We start from the raw sequence: 20,080 nt of genomic DNA on the forward strand, positions 1-20,080 counted from the left end.
GAAAGAATCCAGGGTTTCTTCCAAGGTCATTGGCGATTAAGAGCCTTGGCCAGGACTAGAAACTCAGGTCTTCAGAATCCTAGTCCTTTGCTTCTTCCAGTAACCCCCCCTTTTGCCACATTCCTGTCAGCATTGTGAATTGCAGCTGTGGGTGGTTAAAAGGGCTTTAGAAATTACTCTACATTCTGGATGATGAGAAATGCTTTCAAATCCTGGCCCTGGCTTTCAAAAGCTAAAGGTTGACACTGGTTGTATTTAAAAGCCTATGCTGTAGATGTTCGGAATGGGAGTTGCTCAGTTGAACAGCTAACTAGATTTCAGGTTTGTTTTAACTCTACCTGGGGGCAGGATGCAGTTGCTTGAATTACAAGTGCCCCAGGGAACAAAATTACTTTATTCAGTGCTCCATCTGGAAAAAGCCAAATTTGTGATTTGTTGTCTGCCTGCAGTTAGTTGGGGAAGGTGGGAAGAAAAAACGAGGGTCAGCCACTTCCCCAAAATACATTTTGATCACTGTTCTTTGTAGATTTAAAAAAAAAATTTTTTTTTTCCTGGTTGAGATTGGTGGGAGAAATTGAGGAGTGTTTTACTATTTTGAAGAACCCAAAAGTTCAGGAGACTCATTTTACAAATCAAAGTAGGATTTGAGGGTAATTTCTGTTATCTCCCCATCCGTTCGTGAACTCCTCAGGTCGGGATCCTTGCGGTGTTTACCTGTGTACCTTTCTCCCACAATGCCTTGCAAATCAGTGCTCCCGTAAATCTAGCATTGAGTTGTCTTACAGGGTCAGTGTTACACACCTTCCGCCAAACATCTTGTGAGGGCCGCAGAAGTCTGTTGAGATTTTTCTGTGCGCGGTACTTACACCTCCCCTCGCCGTGGAGTGCCCGGAGTGGCCGTGTCTCACTCTGACACGGTGGCCGGCCCCACCGGCGCCGAGTCGTTGGCGCCCGCGCAGTGGGGACGCCGCGCGCGCCCAGGTGCGCAGCCCGCGTGGCCGTCTGATCTCCGCAGACCCAGAGCAGTGGATGAGCCGCCCGGCGGGGACCTGCGGGACTCCGCACCCTCCCGGGCCGCCTCCTTTTCATATGATAGTAATCGGAGACTTTTCCGTTACATGAGGCTCTCAACAAAAGATTGTAATTCCAGCAGCTTTGTTTGGGAAGGTACCACCGCGGCGGGCGCGTCCTGGGCCCTGCCCAGGGGTCGGCGGCTCCGGCGCGGAGGAGGCGGCGCGGGCTGCGCCAGGGCCGCCTGTGGGTGGGGGGCCGCCGGCCGGCCGGCCTCCCCCGCGCCCCTCCTCGTGGTACAGCCTGCGTTTCCTCTACAATGCTGTTATGCTAATCAGGTGACATCACCGCCCAGCGCACGGAGAGTGGCTCCTGATTAAATTACAAACCGGCGGCCGCCGCGGGCAGCCGGGAGGAGGTGTGTGTACTGCTCCCGCGAGCTCCTGGGCTCGGCGACCGGGGCACGCTTAGGATTGGCCATATTTTAAAATTTTTTTAAAGTAGGATTTGCACCTCCCTCCCTCCCTCCTTCCGTCCTCCCGCTCCTCCTCGGTAATTTATTTCAAGCTTCTAGTCGAGAGCCACAAAAGGAAGGAAAGCAATAAGGAATTAGATCCCCGAGTGGTAACTCCCGGCCGGGCTAAGGTGGACTCTCCTGCAGCCAACTTCCTATCAGATCTGCCTGCGGGACTTTCAGACCGGAATGGGGCTTGCCTAAGGTCCAGCCCTTTTCGCGGGGCCGGGAGCCAAGCCGTGCGGAAGCTGCTGTGTGTTGGATGGGGGTAGGAGGGGGCCGGAGCGGGATTTCCAGCGTGCAGCCCGCCGGGGCGTTACGCCGGGCATAATGGAATTGCAGAGGACATCTAGCATCTCGGGGCCGCTGTCGCCAGCTTACACGGGGCAGGTGCCTTACAACTACAACCAGCTGGAGGGGAGATTCAAGCAACTACAAGGTAAGCCCCCGCCTTCCAAAGGCCAGGCCTGCCTTGGGGCTGTGCCTACGGGGGTTCCGAGATTTTATTTGTGCCATATGGTACGTGACCCTAATGAAGACGGGCTGCCGCCCGGCCCAGCCCCAAAGCCTCTGGTTGGCTGCGAGCACCCCATTCACTCCTTAAAGGAGACAGTTTCTCATTCTACTCTAGAAAAGCCACCATTTGGAGGCCCTTTCTCTCTCTCTGTCTCTCCTGTCCTTTCGCCTCGCGGTTGTCAGGTATCTGCTACCCACTGTGAGCACACGTTTTCTGGCCTCTTAGCTATCTTTGCCACTCTGTGGATCAATGCTAATAGACCTATTAGTATGCAAGCATTTGATTCCGGGTCGCCTCTGTCTCCCAGCCCCCCAGCCTCTTACCTCTGGGAATCCTAAAGGTGTAAAGTGCACTGCTCGACACCCAGTCCTGTAGAACAATAGCAAAGGGGAGCAGGGAGTGGTCTTTTTGTTCCTAAGCCTTGGGTAAATTACAGTTTTGATTCTGAAGCCTAATTTTAACTCTTTTGATGTATTGTGTTGGGGAGAGCCTTCCCATCAATTTAGTGGGCTATATAATTTATAATGAAAGCCAGTTATTGTCATTCCAATGCTATGGGTTGGATTAGTTGGATCAATTATAGGTTTCTTGGCATCTATATTAGTCTCAAATAATTGAATGAATCCAGTATTTTACCGCACATATTTTTATGGAGACCAGGGTCTTGTGTGCAGCAGCGTGGGAGATGATGGGCTTGCAGCCCACCGCTGGGGTGGCCCCTGCAGCCCTTGGCTGTCCCTACCCTACCAGCAGGCCTGGCTGGCGTTTTCTCAGACCTCATAATGAAAAAGGGCTCATAACTGAAAACAGAACTCCTTCCGTTTGGAAGCCCCTGGATCAGTAGTAGGCCAGGAATGGCTGTAACTAATGCTGTGAAAAAGTGGCCTTCACACAGTGTGTGTTTCTTATTTTAACTCTTCTCAGTGCCACAAATGCGGTTCCTGTGAGAAGGAGGAAGGAAGGAAGCAGCGCAATCCTAGAATGTTTTCATTGGGAATGGGAGGGAAGATATATTTCATTCACAGGTTTATTTGTCTTGTGAAATAGTTGACAGTAATGACACTTTTCTGGAAAACAAGAGGCAGAACAGGACGTGATTTTAAACATTTGCTAGTCTGTGCTGCATTCCTGGGGCAGTTAGCTGTCCTGGGGCAGTTAGCTGTAAGAAGCAGCTCCATTCTCTCCAGGGAATGGTTATGTGTCTGCCTCATTCTCCTTGAGCTCTTTGAAGGTGTAATTTGTGTTTTGGGAAAACTTGGGGTGGGGGGCAGGGAGGTAGGGTTAGTTTGCTGATGGTAAAGAGAGGAATGGTGTCTTCTGGGTCTGTGCTGGAAGCCCCGTAGTTTTAGGTTTTGAGAATTCAGAATGCACCTCTAGTAAGCATGACTAAGTCTCCCCGCTTGGTTGTGTCATACCTTTGAGGAGAACTCACTTGAGTGGTGGATCCTTGATCTGAAAACCAATTACCAACGTCCAGTCAGCCCACACTTGTAGTCTCAGAAAAAATGCACAACCAAGGAGAAGATGTAAGAAGGTGTGGGGAGCAGTATACTCACAGGCCCACCCTTAACAAAAGGCTGTTATCTGAAAGCTTTGAGGATGGTTGTAAAACTGCTCACTGAGAAGGGTGGAGCCTATGCACAGGAAATGTCTTAAACTGTTCTCTCTGGAGAGAGGAAAATTAAAAAACAAATTACCATGCTCCCTTGATTTTTTTGTTTTACACCTGGTTACTGTTTCTCAAGGAAATCCCTTCAGAAGTTGTGGGCTTCACGTTTTGTGTGGTAGGGTTTTTTTTTTTCTTTAATGACTTTTGCTCCCTAATGTAGTTCCCTCCAGTTAACTTTCTTATTTCTGCATATTGTGGTTTAGGAGTTACACAAGTTTGGTGTTGGTATTTCTATAACAGAAAACCACCCATGTTGAGGAACTGAGAAAGGGTGAGTTAACTTCCAAGTATGGTGTATCCCAAGAGAATTAGAAACAGGCATCCTCCTTAGTAATGATAAATGGAACTGATGGCATTTTAAGCAACTTTAAGGAGAATTTTTGCTAAAATCTTTTCCCATACCTACCCCCAATTTGTATTTATCATTCTTCCACTCACCACATTTTTGATGATGTATAGATTATATCATCTAATTTAATTTTATACATATCTCCAAAGCTGCCCTTTTCCCCACCCCACCCCCTTTTTTTCTCTTCTGAGTATCCTCCTTCTGAGCACTTCTAACCCAATATTGATAAACTCGTCCTTTGGATTTATTTTTTTTAAATGCCCGTTAAATGAATTTAGTAATTTTAGCAAATATCCTTGAGAGTCTGAGAGTACTGTCATTTTGTGGGAGATGTTTCTGCATTTTTGCTGATTTCAAATATTTTCACAGTGGATCCTAAAAATTTCAGGCGGGACCAGGGGATGAGGTGGGATATTTGGGCCAAGGAATGTATGATACTAAAATGTATTTGGTCTACTTAGAAAGGAAGCAAATAAGTATGACTTTTTTTTTGCTGATTTGGGGGACGAGATGTGGAGTGATATCTGTGTCACACTAGTTCTGGCATAGTACAAGAGACAGGACCTTCAGCCTCTGATGGCTTCAAACGTTAACCACCAGCACCCAGCACACCTAACAGACACACCCAAAGTGCATGCTTTCTCTCTCTCTTTCAAATAGTTCTTCAGCAAATTTGAGTTACAAAATTAAATTACCCTCCTCAGAGCTTGTGCATGTATCTTTAAAGTTGGGTTAGTTTTTTTTTTTTTAGTAAGAGAAATGCGTAGGGGCGCCTGGGTGGCTCAGTGGGTTAAGCCGCTGCCTTCGGCTCAGGTAATGATCTCAGGGTCCTGGGATCGAGTGCTGCATCGGGCTCTCTAGGGAGCCTGCTTCCCTCTCTCTCTCTCTGCCTGCCTCTCCGTCTACTTGTGATTTCTCTCTGTCAAATAAATAAATAAAATCTTTAAAAAAAAAAAAAAAGAGAAATGCGTAAACAAACTCTACATGTTTAGAAAAATGTGTTTGTAGTAACAGGTTCATAATATCTTTTTTCCAGTTTCAAATGAGCTAGCTTAATTCCTTATAGGAGAATATTGCTACTCTTGTACTCAGAAGCTGTTGCTTCTGCCTAAGATGTAAAATAAATTCCAGACTCCTTAACTTGGCATTGCACCCTCCTCAAAATGGCCCTACCCTGAGTACTTCCTGTTCCAACTCTTATATTCCAATCCAGTCTTCCAGGTAGGCAGGCTTACAGTACTTCATAAAACCAAGCCCTGGGTTTTGGGTTCATCTTCTGCCTTCTGCCTCAAATGTCCGACCCATCCATTTACCTATGGACATCATTCCTATAAATTTGTAAGACTGCTCACATTCCAGTAATTCCATAAAGCTTCATGTCCCCTCTGTTGGGGTTGGTGAGAAAAAGATCTCATTGAGTATTTACCAGGTATCAGTCATGTTAGCAGGAGCTTTATATATGTTATCCTGTCTTTGGAACACACCTGAGAGATTTAAGAGAGAAGACAAATAGCTTGACCAGGGTGACAAGCTTTATTGTGCTCAGGCTGCACATTGTTGTTTTCTAACCTTTTCCTAGACTTTCAGATACTATTTTATCTCTGCAGTAATAACAATAATCATAATAATAGTAATGAGGTTACAGTGTGAAATGGGTACCCTAACCTGATTCCTCTCTCCTGCCTACTTGTTTCCCAGAGAGCTGGAATTCTCTTGGCCCTGGCAGTGGCGGGTTGTAATGAAGACAGGATCTAGTTGAAAAGCATCAAAATGAACTTCTGCTTTCTTTGCAGCCTAATCCTGGCATCTAGCACCTGGTATTTCTGGAGAAGGTGCTTTTTCTTAGCTCTTCAGGCTCAATGAACTTGTCTCACTGTTTAGAAAGAATTAGGGAGTAGTCTGTCTTTGGCGGGAGACTACAGAGCGGTTTATCAGATGATATCAGATTTGCCTTGTTGTGTTTCTTTCTTTTCTTTTCTTTTTTTTCTTCTTTTTTTTTGTGGGGTGGGGAACGTCCTAGTTTCTTTTTAGTTTCTTTTTTAAGGGAAAAAAAATACTGCTGGTCTTGTGCCCACAAATTGTGAAGAAAATTTATTCTCAAATTTTTTAGAGCTTGCCAGTTTGTTAGGGTACCTAGAAGTTTGTCTTGCATATGTCTTAAACCTTATAGAAAGCCTTATAGAAAGTGTATTCCTGGGCCTACACCTCCTCCTTGTCATGAAGAAAATGTAAAGGTCTTAGATGTAAAGTGTCAGCCTTCAGATATTCCCATTGTGACATGAAAAGATTTGACAGATGGTAACTCTTTTTTGGGGGTGGGGGCCAAGAATTAAAAGAGCATTTCTGGATTTCCTGAAAACATAAAAGATTGGCTTTTTGGTCTGGATACCTGCCAGTACTAGAGCTAATCTAAGCCCAGAAAACTTTGTGGCACAAGTCCCCAGTTTTTAAAAAATATATCTTTGGGGGGCACCTGGGTGTCTCACTTGGTTGGGTATCTGCCTTCAGCTCCGGTCGTGATCCCAGCGTGCTGGGATTGAGCCCCACATCGGGATCCCTTCTTACTGGGGAGACTGCTTCTCCCTCTCCTTCCCACTCATGTGCTTTATTGCTCTCTCTCTCTTTCGAGTAAATAAATAAAAATCTTAAAAAAATATATATCTTTTTTTACCAGTTTACCAGAGTTTCAGCTCATAATTTGTAAAGTTCTTAGCAGGTTTGTGAATTAGAATTCTTTCTGAATGATGTGGTAATAATAATAATTACTATTAATATGTATAGCACTTAACTTTAATATGTATCATCTTGCATAATTAAATTAACTAAATGAGACTATTCAGAGTACCCAGCGTGGAATCTACTACATAGTAAGTTCTAAATAAGTGTGCATTTATTTAGTGTTAATAATAACTCTCTGGGCCAGATACTCCTACTGTTTATAGGTAAATAAGGGGGTCATTGGGTTAAAATCAATTGGCACAAGGCTACATCTCTGGAACCCAGGTTTTCTGACTGCAAATTTGATCTCTTCTAGGACCACACAGTGTCAGTTAGGTTTGAGCCACGCACCCGCTCCCTAGATACCATGAACGTATTCTGGTGGCATGGAAAATTAATGAGCTCAGGACTGCTCAGATTTCTGGACATGTTTTGCTCCCAGTTTTTGGTGGGCCAGGAGCTCTGACAGACAAGGGAATACCGATTCCTTTAGTGTTTGACCGGGATGTCCGTTAAAAGGACTGTTGGAGGCCAGCTAGGAGGAAGAGGAGGTGAAGGATTGACGCCCTTTGAGGGAAATAGACCATTATTCTTAGGGTGGTGAAATGGGACTGAATGACTTGACTGCTAAGGAAGCTTTCCGATGACTCTATTCTGGTCACCTCTTCACATGCCTAGGGCCTGGAAAAGGGTCTGCTCCATTGCATCTCCCTCTGTTTTAGCCTCTTTGGTTTCCTGAACCGCCCCTCCCCCATAACTCTTGGGCCTCCTTACAGCTGGGCCCTGATTAGAGCTCTCTGCAGAAAGTTAAGGGATTTGGCTCTGGCTGACCTTCCTTTCTCCAGCTCTTGCTATTCCTTCCTTAACAGTACTCAGGATTCCCTAAATCTCCCCTGCATTTCCCTGCTCTTGAGACCCTGCTCTCTAGGTGTCTTGCACCGGGAATTATTTCTTCAGTCGGGATTATTACTTTTGAGTTCCAGTTCAGATGCCACTTAATTCTAAGTATTCCCAGAGGGAGGAGAGGTCAGAATCTCTGCTTGGATTGCCTTCCTGTAAGATTTAAAGTGGAACCATTTGCTCACTTTGTGATTTTTACGTATTGCTTTTGGTTACCACTGAATTACCTTTTTTGTTTTTTTTCCTACATTTCACAAAGTTTAGGGCATAAAGACAAAAGTCTGGCATAACCAGTCTGACACATAGCAGTTACCAAGTCTGTTAAAGAGTAAATAAATGAAACTGTTACAATGGACTGCTTTATTGCAGTGGTTCTCAAAGGTAAGTCCCCAGACCAGCAGCATCAATGTGATCTGGGAACGTGCTAGAAATATAAATTCTCAGGCCTAACTTCTGAAACCGTGGGGTGGGGCCTGGCAGTTGGTGTTTTTATAGCCTGCCAGGTGGCTCTGGTGCACACTCAGGTTTGAGAAATGCTCCCTTATTGGACCGTTCCTACAATCTTTGTGATTTGGTGATGGGAAGGGAGGGAGATGAGGAGGAACTGACTGCGTGAATCCTCCTAAATGCGATCAGATACTCTTTTTTTTTTTTTTTTTTTAAGATTTTATTCATTTACTCGACAGAGAGAGATCACAAGTAGGCAGAGAGGCAGCAGAGTGAGACGGGAGAAGCAGGCTCGCCGCTGAACAGAGAGCCCGATGTGGGGCTCGATCCCAGGACCCTGGGATCATGACCCGAGCTGAAGGCAGAGGCTTCAATCCACTGAGCCACCCAGGCGTCCCCAGATACTCTTAATTTATTGAAGAATGAAGAGTTGTGAAGAAGTATGTTTAGAGTAAAATTGTTTAATAGTGGAAAAGATATTTAATGAGTCAGGAATGGCTTCTGCCTTGAAATTAGAGAAGCCATTTAACATCTGCAGGCCTCAGTCACCTCATTTGCCAGAAGTGCTAATTATCTGTCCTAGTTCCCCATCAGGTTAGTGGGAAAAGCATTCCAGAAAGATAAAAGTTTAAAAAAAAAATAGAGAAAAAGATAATAGTATTTTAAGGTTGTGTGGACAATTCAGTAAGTGCGGACAATTTTTTTGTTTTGTTTTGTTCAGGTTCTTAATAAAGAATCTGTTGCTTTTCACTTGAAAAACAGAAATCCCCGCAACTTGGTATCTGGGAGGGAGGCAGGTGGCACCTGACCACAGCCCTCTTCTGGATATTTGAAGATCTGGGCCACTTCCCTTATCTGAATACCTGGCAGGTTTACCTTCCAGGGTTGCATTGAACAGCAGATGCCATAATTTGTATGGTGCTTCCTTGAAAAAATCCATGTACTATTTAAAATGTCAAGTGTGGTCATTGTTTTCCGTCATTGTATTTTCTTTTAAAGAAAACTACTATATATGGATGAACTGTAAGAAGTCCATCGTGGCCCAGCAGTTTAAATATGGACTTTAGAGTTTGTTTTCCTCTCTTCTGGAACTATTCTGGAACAAATAGTGACCAAGCTTTATGTTTTCAGTTCACCATAGCCTTACAGGTATCCATCTGTTCAGAGTTGGGAGTCTTACTTGTGCATGTTGCCACAGTCAGCCAGGTAGATCTCAGCCGTTTTAGATTTTGGTGTCTTTTCTCCCTCTTGCCTGACAAGTTTCTGTCAATTCTTAGGCCATCAGCTATAAAAAAAACTAATGACAGATGAAATAAATGATAAGGGCATTGTAAGCATTTTTCTAACTTCAGTAATCTTTGCCAGATTGGCTTCATTAAAACTCTGGCAGCTGTTAAACCAGTTCATGGGTGCAAAGGATTTGCCATTTAAAACCTCTGTCGTCGGTCATTAATCTGGGCAACTTTAGAGCAAGAAGAGTCTAAGAAATAACATAATAAAACTGATTTTTGAAGATAGACGGTTTGCTTTTTGTTCTGTTTGTTTATTAACAAAAAACGTTAATTGTCTGCTTTTCAGTGGGAACTGCACCAGTTAGGAAATATGTGAGAAGGTGTATTTTGTCAATGCTGGAAATGTTGGTTGAGCTTAGAGAGGAATAGGAGCAAGTGGACAAAAAAAACTTGTTCCACGTTAGGGACCCAATGTAGGGAACCGGGAGGTGCGGGACCAGGGTAAGGGAAGTGGAGTGGGTTCAGGGTGGTCAGAGTGTATTTAGAGGGCAGAGCCAGGAAGAGCAGGTCAGAAGGGTTCTAGAAGGATAATTGAAAAGCCAGAGGATGCGTTGTCCTGTAAATCAGGTTAAGGAGTTCAGAGGGAAGTCTCTCCGTGAAAAGCTACTGAAGGATTTTAGAGAGGAGAGTGACTTGTTCTGAATTTTTTTCCTCCCTTGGAAGAAAAGTGGATCTAACTGCTTAATCTGGTGTTGCTTTAAAGGGTAGTGGTCAAGAGAGAGGCTGGAGACTGGTTGGGAGGCTGTTGGATTTGTGGGGTGAGAAACTTAGAAACAGCATAGACTCCTTGAAATTTGAAATGCAGGGTACTTACAGCCTGGTTATTTAAACCCACCCAGATCTAAGGAGTCAGAACTTCACTCTAACAAGATTCCCCAGGTGGTTTGTTTGCACATTCCAAGTGTAAGAAGTGCTGTCTTGGAAATAATCTTTACTTGCCTCCTTACCCCTATGAGCAGAGAGGGAAATAGTCCCAGAAAGGTTATGACCTTCCTGAGGGCCTAAAGTTCATGTGTTTTTTAGGAAGTCTGTGTTAAAGGTAAGATTTTCATGGGGTCTTTTTCTCCTGGGTAAACTAGAGCATTTTAAAGTAACTATAAAAATAATCTTGTATCTAAATGTGTAATAGTTAATTAAAGAAAGTTTAGTATTACTGTAGGAGATTACAGGGCTTTAAAAGCATGGTTGGTTAATTCCTAGCTTTGTAAGTCTTTTGTAGAATTTGGCTGGGATTTTCCTCCTTGCTAATCCTGCAGTTTTTGAAATTGGTGCAGTTAAAAAAGCACAATTTCTTATCATTTACCCTTTTGTTATTAATGGAGAATTATAAAATTACAGAATTTTAGCTTGGTGTTCTGGGAAGTAGAGTCTTGCTAAGGCCATATCTACTTTATGACTTCAACCCTTTATATACTTCTAAACTTTTTTTTTTTTTTCTTAAGCAGAAACAACCCCCTAACCTCTTGCTCCATCTTAGTAAAATCTTCCTTTATTAAATTGATGTTACTCTTCTTGCCCTGGGTGTCAAACTCACCTAGCAGTGCCTTCAGGTATGGCTGTTAAAGTGGATTTAAAATACACTAAATACCTGTTACTTGATAAGTGCTCATTTCCTATGAGTCTGCAGGTGAAGCTTTAAAATTAGTGGGTATTGATTAGATAGGAGGGAAAAAGCACCTGCTGAAACTTGTTGTTGGGCAGTTTTTGCCCCTTAAAAGCAAAAGAAAAGAAATGGGGGAGATAAGTTACTTTTGTCAACTAGCACCACTCCAGAACCTTCCTGATGAAAGGGCACAAGTAATGAAATCAGTAGGTGTCTAGAGGCCACTCAGATGATGCTCTTAACTACAGCAGGATTGGTGGTCGTTATTAATGGGCAAAGTAAATTTCTAGCTGTTCTTTATATTACTCCATAATTCTTTTTATATAATAATTATTTCATAGCCAAATTTTGACAACTTCAAAGGAAAGACTAGTTTAAGATCCTGCAATCACAAGGGGCACCTGGGTGGCACAGTTATTTAAGTGTCCAACTCTTCGTTTTAGCATAGGTCATGGTCATGGGGTCCCGGGGTTGAGCTCAGGGCTCTGTGCTCAGAAGCTTGGAGTCTCCTGGAGATTCTCTGTCCCTCTGCTAGATCAGGGCAATCTTTTTACTAATCTGAGTCTGTTCACTCATCTCTGCGATGAGGAGTAATACAACTTTTATGAAGTACGATTGTCATAAGAATAATGTGAGGTTCAGGGCATCTGGGTGACTCAGTTGGTTAAGCATCTGACCATCTGACTCTAGATCTCAGCTCAGGTCTTGATCTCAGGGTCATGAGTTCAAGCACCACACTGGGTATGGAGCCTACTTGAAAAATAAAAATATTGAAAAAGTGGGGCGTCTGGGTGGCTCAGAGCTTTGGGCCTCTGCCTTTGGCTCAAGTCATGATCTCAGGGTCCTTGGATCAAGCCCCACGTAGGGCTCTCTGCTCAGCAGGGAGCCTGCTTCTCCTCCTCTCTCTGCCTGTTGTTCTGCCTACTTACGATCTCTCTCTCTCTCAAATAAATAAATAAATAACTTTTAAAAAGAATAAAAAAGAATAAGTGAGGTTCTCCACAGAGACTGTGACACCAGCTGGTACATGGCGGGCTCTCAGGAGTCCGTGGCAGACATTATTACAGGTCCTGGTTAAATGGCCCCAACAGGGGACAATCTTTTGCTTGAGTTGGGTATCTTACCCCACCCCCACCCCTGAAACCTGTTTTGGGTGTGGTTTCCTTCAGCGTGTTAGAGGAGTGTTTGGTTTGCCTGAAAACACACCCAACTGAAACGGCCCCTTTTATGTTCCCCTTTAGAAAGTATACAAGGCTGACAGCAGTCGTTTGAGTCTGATGACTTTTGATGTAGGTTCAAGGTCACAATGGTGCTGGCTCTAAGTTCATAAAAAGCATCTAGAGCAGCCACTACCGAAGCCAGGGCACCCAGCACTTTGTCAGAGAGAACTACTGTAGCCAAACTAATATGAACCACCCTCCATAGACTGGTGAATGCCTCTACTGTGTGTTCTTTTGAAAGGCCTTTCTTAGCCTTTCTCTCTCTACCCCAACCTTGTTTTCAAGAGGCATAAGGCCTTTAAGTGGCAAACCCAGTAATCATGGTAGCTGGGAGACACAGGCAAGCCTATATTTGGCTTCACAAAGGCCTTGTGAAAGATCTGGTCTTAAAGTCTCTTTTAATGCTGAAATGATGCAAGTGGAGAGTGAAGTTGAGGATCACTGAGGCACGCTTTATTCGTGAAGAATGTGAGCAAAACATAAAAAGTCTGTGGGCTCTGTTCTTCTCTGGTGGTAAGGAAATTACATAGGCTGTCATTATTTGGCTGAATTTGACCCCCACCCCCCACGAAGTGTAACTGTGTTGGAATTTTGGAGTGAGAGCTGTCATGTTAAGTACAGGCTAGTTGGAGTGTGTGTATGTTTTGCCTGAAATCCTTCTACAAACCAAAGACCTTATTTTGGTGACTCCCATGATGTACAGATAGTAGTTATCTCTTGGAATGTGGCCTTGGTTTTTTGAATTAGGCTTTTCTTTTCTTTCTTTCTTTTTTTTTTTTTTTAAAGAGAAACTTTGAAGATCTATTTTAATGTATATGAGTCTTTGAAAGTCTGTGGGGGTCTGTTTGAACTGTTTTCATGCCAGTGAGTTTCTGTAGATCTCTGGCTTGAATGTTTGGTTGAGAGGTGAGTACAAGTCTATCGCAGTGTGTTTCTGATGCTTGAAAATGGTGCCCTGATTTCTATTGAAGGAGACGTTTATTCCTACAGAGGTTTAAGCGATTCGCTATTAAAAAAAAAAAATTCAGTCTTGCAGTGCTCGAGGGAGATTATGCGTTATCTGTAAACAACTGCCAAGCAGATGAAATCCCAGCTGCGCAGTCTGTGGTAGAGACTGGGTGGGAGTGGCAGGGGGAGCAGAGGAGGAAAGCTGTCAGAACCTGGCAGCAGTGGTGTGGTGCAGAGGGCTGTCGAGGGCTGTTGGAGGCAGTGTTCAGTGTGAGGACATTTTGTCTCAGAAACACAGCCTGGTGGGAAACACCTGGACCCGGGAGTCATATAAGCTTGCATTCAAATCCTGATTTCACCAGTGACCTCCCTAGACCCCATCTTCTTGATCTGTTAAAAATTGGGAAAAATAAATAGCCCTTGGGGGTGGCTATAAATCTTAAATTAAATTAGTACATCGTGTTGATTGGGTGACAAACTCATCCCCAGTTAAGCACTGGAAGTTCCTTCTGAGCAGTGTTCCCAAGTCCCAGGCAAGCTAGACGGTGGGTTGCCATAGTTATATATAAAAGTACGTATGACTAGGTATGGAAGACATGGTCTGTGTGTGTTTGCTTGTCCCTGTGTGCCTTCCTAGTGCTTGGCACAAGAGTGATGAACGAGTAAAGTGAGGAAGGCAGTAACACATAGGTAGTTGTTTTAAAGTGTTTTAAAGTTGTTTTTAGATGCTCTTCCTCCCTGTGGCCTCTCCTCCCCTGAGTAAAGAGGTGCCCCCCCCCCCCCAGCCACATAATAAATAATGGGTTGAATGAAAGTGTGAATCACATGGTAATGGTTTTGGCTCTCTGATGTGGCTAAACTATAACTTAAGGAAGGGCTTATCTGGCTCTGTCTACTTTTTTGATAAAATGAAATTTAGATAGAACCCTAGGGACCTCCCATGTAGTTCCTGTAGTCTGCAGGGTGCTGGGGAAGTTGAACTTGGTGAGGAGGAGAAGGAAGCCCATGGTAGTGAAGTATTTGAAGAGATACTAAAGTTGGACATCAGGTTGTCTCCCCTTGCTGTTGCTGTTTTTACTTTTTTCCCTTGAGTGAGAATGAGCCAAGAGTAGTTGAAGCAGAGGAGCTTAGGGATCCTCAAATGGAATCCAGTTACAAAGCCAGAGAGGTAGAAGTGTACCCTGCGATCTGAAATCCATTCTTCTAGGTGTGGTAACCATTCAGATTTTTATACTGTGTGACTGTAAAACGAATGCAGTTTTTCTAACTACACATACGTCTTTGCTCACAGTGATGCAGCATGAGTAATGTTTTTCTAGAAGCCCGCCAGTTAATAATACTCTGAGCAAATAGAGGCAGGGCCTCAGAAACGTGGATACCAGTGTAATGTGCAAGCCTGGCTTTTTAAACTGAAGAAATAGCCATGAGAAAACTAGTTTTGGCCAAAGGGCTGTGGCTTCCCATCCCCTCCCCACTCCTTAAAAAAAGAAAACAAAAACAAAAAAAAAAAACTTTGGTTTTCTTCTGCAAATATATATGATTTCAGTTTTGAGATGGGAGGTTATTTTTTCATTTGAAACACAAGGAAGCGATTTTTTAAAAGCCCTACTCATTCAGCAGTGGCCTGACTGTAGCCAAGCTTGACTAAGAGTTCTTGGCCACAGAACCACAGACCACAGCCCTTATCAAGGTAGTAGATTCAGTTGGCTTTTGGGGAAGGGAGGGGTCTGGAGTTAAGGGAGGAACACTGGAGCCCTGACCTTCGTGGTAGGGCTCTGGAGCTGGCTGCCCCTGGGACAGTTTGTGCTTCCCGTGTGCTCCAGTCAGATGGTAGGAGGGCGGGTCCAGATATCATTTTAGCCATTGTCATCCAGTTATTCTGAAGTGACCTTTCTTACCTCATCTTCCTATGAGCTTATAGTTGTCTGTAAACGTAAGTTATGCTATGGATTCTTGCTCACTTTTTCTTTGATAAAGAGCAGCTCTTCTGCTCACCAGTTGTTTTTGGAAGAGGAAACTGACGCATTGGTCATTCAGTGATTTTAGCAGTTGATTTGTCATCTCCTCTCTTTATCCCTCCTTCCCAGTGAGAATTTATAATATAAATTATTTGCTAAGGTCCCCTGCATTAAAAACCAACAAACAAAAATTCTGCTGGAGTGGGAGAGGTGATGATTAGAATAATTATTGGCATTACTGAACTCCTGCTTAATACCCAGCCTTATGGAGAGCCTCTCTAGCCCTCTGCTAGGCACGGGGGTACAACTTCCAAACCTCCCCTTCAGAGGCTCACAAACAAGTTAAGAGACAGGAAAATAGATACAGTTTTTGTGATAAGATTTGAATGGGTGAATATAAGCAAGTGGGTTCTTTATACACCTGCGAAAGAGAGCGCCTGCCTCCTTACTCATCCTGGGTTGCTCTGAGAATCAGTTACAATAATGTGTGGGATCACCCCCTGAAAAACAGATTCCTAATCCAAGACACTTTTTTGCAGGGAACAAATGGCAAGACTTTCTGTTTTCAGCTTCACCCAGCTAGTCTGTTGTCCACTGATGAAGGAAACACAGGCCTTTTCTGTAACAGTTGCCAGTATTTATTGAATACTCTTATACCTGACTCTGTGCCATTTATCCTCTGCATTACCTCATTGCAGACTCAGAAGAATGCTGGAGGTAGGCACAGATGTTATCTCTGCTTACTGATGAGAAAAGCAAGGCTTGGAGAGATGAAGTAACTTTAACTTGCTCAGTCAGTGTCACAGGACTAGGCGAGTGGGCCCGGCCGGCATGCCGGGCTATGCGTCCCCAGAGCCCAGCTCCATGCTGCGTCTCCCGAGATGGCTATCTTCCTGGAAGGCCCTGGGTGTAGCTGGGTGTGGTGGGAGCGGTTGGACCGTGGCTAGCAGCAGCCTTCTTTCTTGAGTGTGCTTTGAAGCAGCTTCCTCAGTCCTAGCTCCCCAGAAAAAGCATCTTCCCCTGCAGGTGAGGGATTTATGATGTGGTGCTTCCTTCTGCCTCTGGACATGGGCTCTTCTCCACAGGGTCATAGAACCCCTGGGTGGCAGATAATGTGCTGCACTGGAATCAGTAGTGGCTGCCCCGTGTTCAGAATGGGTTGTGCCTGGGTCCCTGGATAGTAAACCAGTGGTGCTGTTAGGGTGTGAGCCATGCAGTCTGGCTTGTAATCCGAGGTCCCACCCTCGCCACCCCATTGCTCATGAGGTCACTAATCCCTGTGATGTCAAGAGTTCATCCACAAGCTGCTTTTTCCTGCACTGAATGTAACAAAAAAGAAACAAAAAAAAAAAAAAAAAAAGAAGAAGAAGAAGAAGAAAAAGAAAAGGCTTTTGTGGGCTTTCCAGCAAAAGCCAGGTAGGAACCAGGTGCATGCACATATGCATTCAGAGTGTGTGTGTGTGTGTGTGTGTGTTGAGTGATAGGTGGTGTCCTATCTGCCTTGAGGATTGAGGAACTTGAGGATCCCAAGGGTGAAATGAGGTGGCAGAGTCACTTAGCCTGCAAGTGACAAATGGGTGACTTTGAAAAATTCTGCATTTGGGGGCCTGGGTGGCTCAGTGGGTTAAAGCCTCTGCTTTCGGCTCAGGTCATGATCCCAGGGTCCTGGGATCGAGCCCCGCATTGGGCTCTCTGCTCAGCAGGGAGCCTGCTTCCTCCTCCCTCTCTGCCTGCCTCTCTGCCTACTTGTGATCTCTGTCTGTCAAATAAATAAATAAATTCTTAAAAAAAAAATTCTGCAACAAGAAGGGGCCATTTCCAACATTTCTTTGAACTTTTAAAGTATTTACTTTTTTCTCTGTGTACAGAGGTAGATAGTAAGGCAGGATGTCTATATCTATCAACACATGGGTAGATTTTACGGACTTTAATGTCACTGAAATTTTGTTTGAAACACAGGTATTCAATCTTAATAGGGATTCAGCCAAATTGATAGGTGTCTTGAAGTGTCACATTTAACCAAGAAACAAATTGAATATGCAGATTAAAAATGAAAGGCTTACCAATCAGGTTTCTCAAGTATCAATTTCTGATAAAACTGCAGGCTACTGATGAGTAAATCCTTCCATTAACAATGTAGTCCGCTAATTTGCTTATCCGTGATATTGCCAGGGGTGTAACAGTGCCAGGAGGGGTGATGCATCTGCCTGTCTTGAAAGTCAGAGCTGACATGAACCCACATTCAGATGCAGTGTTTGGTAAATGCATTAGGGTATTTGGGGAAATGTTGAGCCACGTGGTAGCCCAAATTCAGGTGATATTAATCTGCGGTCTTTTTTAATACAGCTATGGACATGCTTATATATAGGACTCAGGGCTAGTACTTTGAGGGCTTTGGATGTTGAGTTGTTAGAGATTTAAAAAAAAGTAAAAACAAAATCTCTCTCTCTTTTTTTTTTTCTTAAAGATTTTATTTATTTATTTGACAGAGAAAGAAATCACAAGTAGGCAGAGAGGCAGGCGGGGTGGGGGGGAAGCAGGCTCCCTGCTGAGCAGAGAGCCCGACTATGATGTGATGATTCAGGCCCACGACACTAAGATCATGACCTGAGCTGAAGTCAAAGGCTTAACCCATTGAGCCACCCAGGCGCCCCCAAAACGAAATCTCTTGTGACTCAGTGACAGTCCATCTGTATGATGGCTCAACTCTGAGGTATCAGGGACTGATTTGAATCTGTCCACAAACCTCTGAACCAAAAGGAGAGGGAAAATATGTTCACATACATTTGGAAAGCTGGCTCCCAACATGCCTCTGCTTAGGCAGTCATGCACACCTTGTCTGTCCTCCTTTCTCCTGTGAGAGACAGGAATGGACCTGTAGAATGATGACACGTGTTTGGGTGGGTAATTAGGGCAGGTTCTAGAACCTGGTTGGGTTTAGGTTATGGCAGCAGTTAGAGGGGAAGCTGCATAAGGACATTGGTCTGTGTTTTATTTTGGTGTCACCGAGATCTGCCTTACTACCTTTCTGCGCCACTGTGGCTCTGTTAGTGACTGAAAGCTGGAGCATTGATGGGAGGGGAGATATGTGTAGGCCCAGGAAGATAGCCGTTGGCTCTAGTTGTTGGTTTAATTTCTTTACTTAGGTGGTAAGAATTGTTATCTCAAGCTTGTCCTCAACACTCAGCTGGCATAACCTGGAAGCCACTTGCTTCTAACTTGCTCTAGTTGATGCACCTTGCAGACTGGTTCTTGGGATAGACCAACACGTACCTACTAAGTAATGAAGAGTACATGGCGTGGAAGAAGGCAGGATAAAGTTTTAGAACACACTTAAGCTCCAGCATCACTGAAGGAGCCATCCTGGCCATCCACCTCTTTAATCAGTTCAGCAAGCAGGTGAATGCCATGGTGAGCAAGTTAAGATGCTAAGCACTCTAGAAACAAAGGTGTAAGATAGTCACTGCCTTGAATCACATTCTAAAAGGGAATACTAGATAGAAAGTGGCAGATGTTCTAAGATGTGTGCATGACAACCCTAGGTTGTGAGATGTGAGAGAGACTTTTTGGAGTTGACATTTGAGCTGTAACTTAAAGTAGGACGAGAATTAATAATAATGAGATAATGAGATAGTGGGTGCTTGGGGGTGGAGATAGGACATGACCAGGGAAAGCTACAAAAACAGTGAGGCATGTTGGGGAAATGACTAGACATCTGCCTAGGATGTGACATACATATATTTTCCCTTCCATTTCAGTTGTTAGTGCTTATTATTAGTAGTTGGGGTTTTGGCTTCCTTGTTGGCCAATATCCAGCTAATGTTGGCAGAGGTACAGGGAATCAGGTGGTTAGCAGCTGACACGGGTGAAATGACCTCGCACAGTGACGTGCATCTCATTTCTCTCACCTGGTAGAAAGGGCTCTTAGATCATCATTTGTCTCCCACAAATGTACGGAGGGTATTACTTGTAGTGGCAATAACCAGTGGTAACTTTGATTCCACCAAACACTCCTGCAGGGCTTTGCTGGGTGGATGCCTACTGCTTTTTTTTTTTTTTTTTTTTTTAAAGAAAGAAAAGAAATTTAAAAAAAAGATTAATTAATTTAAAAAAAACCCCATAAACATTTCTGGCTTCTGTGTCCTCTGGGCTCACAGAATCCGTCCTGTTGGGAAACGGACTACTGAGGAAAAGAGAACAAAAGAAAAGTTTATCTTCATGCAGAGAGAAGGAAAAGTGGGTCTGTACTTAAACTCTACCACAGTGGTGGTAGTAGTAATACAGTTAAAGATTTTTGCTACTTACTCTCATGCACTTTGTTTTCTTTCTTTCTTTTTTTAAAAAAGATTTTATTTATTTATTTTACAGCGAGAGAGGGGACACAAGCAGACAAAGTGGGAGAGGGAGAAGCGGGCTTCCCGCTGAGCAGGGAGCAGGATGTGGGGCTCGATCCGGGGACCCTGGGATCACGACCTGAGTCAAAGGCAGACACCTAATGACTGAGCCACCCAGGCGCTCCTCTTGTGCACTTTTCTATGTACTTTGCATGTATTGATTCATACGCTTCCTGAAGCATCCCTATTAGGAAAGAGTTATCTCCATTTTGGAAATGGGGAAACTGAGGTGCAAAGGCTGCTTTGCCCAAGGATGCTTAACTAACTAGTAAGTGGTAGAGTTGGGCTCCCAGCCCAGGCTGCCTGGACTGAACTCGGAATCCTCCACCAGTTTGCCATGCTGCCTCTCAGGAGCGTTTCTCTCATGGTGATTAAGGCTCATGCTTTTGTCCATCTCAGATTAGTATTTTGTTAGGACTTCACAACAAAGTGAACTTGATTTGGTAGATGCGATTGTCCCAGGTGCAGAGGCCTGATCCTGCTCCAACTGTAAAGGGTTTGTTGAGCCTTTCACTCCGAATTTGTGGGGGCGGCGAAGGG

At 44.1% G+C, this 20,080-nt stretch overlaps 1 protein-coding gene across 7 annotated transcripts in view; it reads left to right on the top strand.

The window, feature by feature from the left end:
* The window catches only part of SPTBN1 (spectrin beta, non-erythrocytic 1), a 196,850-nt gene that overhangs the window by 85,601 nt on the left and 91,169 nt on the right, over positions 1–20,080 (top strand). Inside the window, exon 1 of one of the 7 annotated variants that reach the window (XM_032352127.1) lies at positions 1,398–1,964. The exons of 5 other annotated variants lie outside the window; for them this stretch is intronic. In XM_032352127.1, the coding sequence (XP_032208018.1) occupies positions 1,856–1,964 (109 nt within the window). In that variant the 5' untranslated portion in view covers positions 1,398–1,855. Of the gene's footprint in view, positions 1–1,397; positions 1,965–20,080 lie in introns of those variants that run through there. One more of the 7 variants, XM_032352128.1, reaches the window with a different exon arrangement.

This window comes from Mustela erminea, chromosome 7 (assembly GCF_009829155.1).
Source record: "Mustela erminea isolate mMusErm1 chromosome 7, mMusErm1.Pri, whole genome shotgun sequence".
Lineage (NCBI taxonomy): Eukaryota > Metazoa > Chordata > Mammalia > Carnivora > Mustelidae > Mustela > Mustela erminea.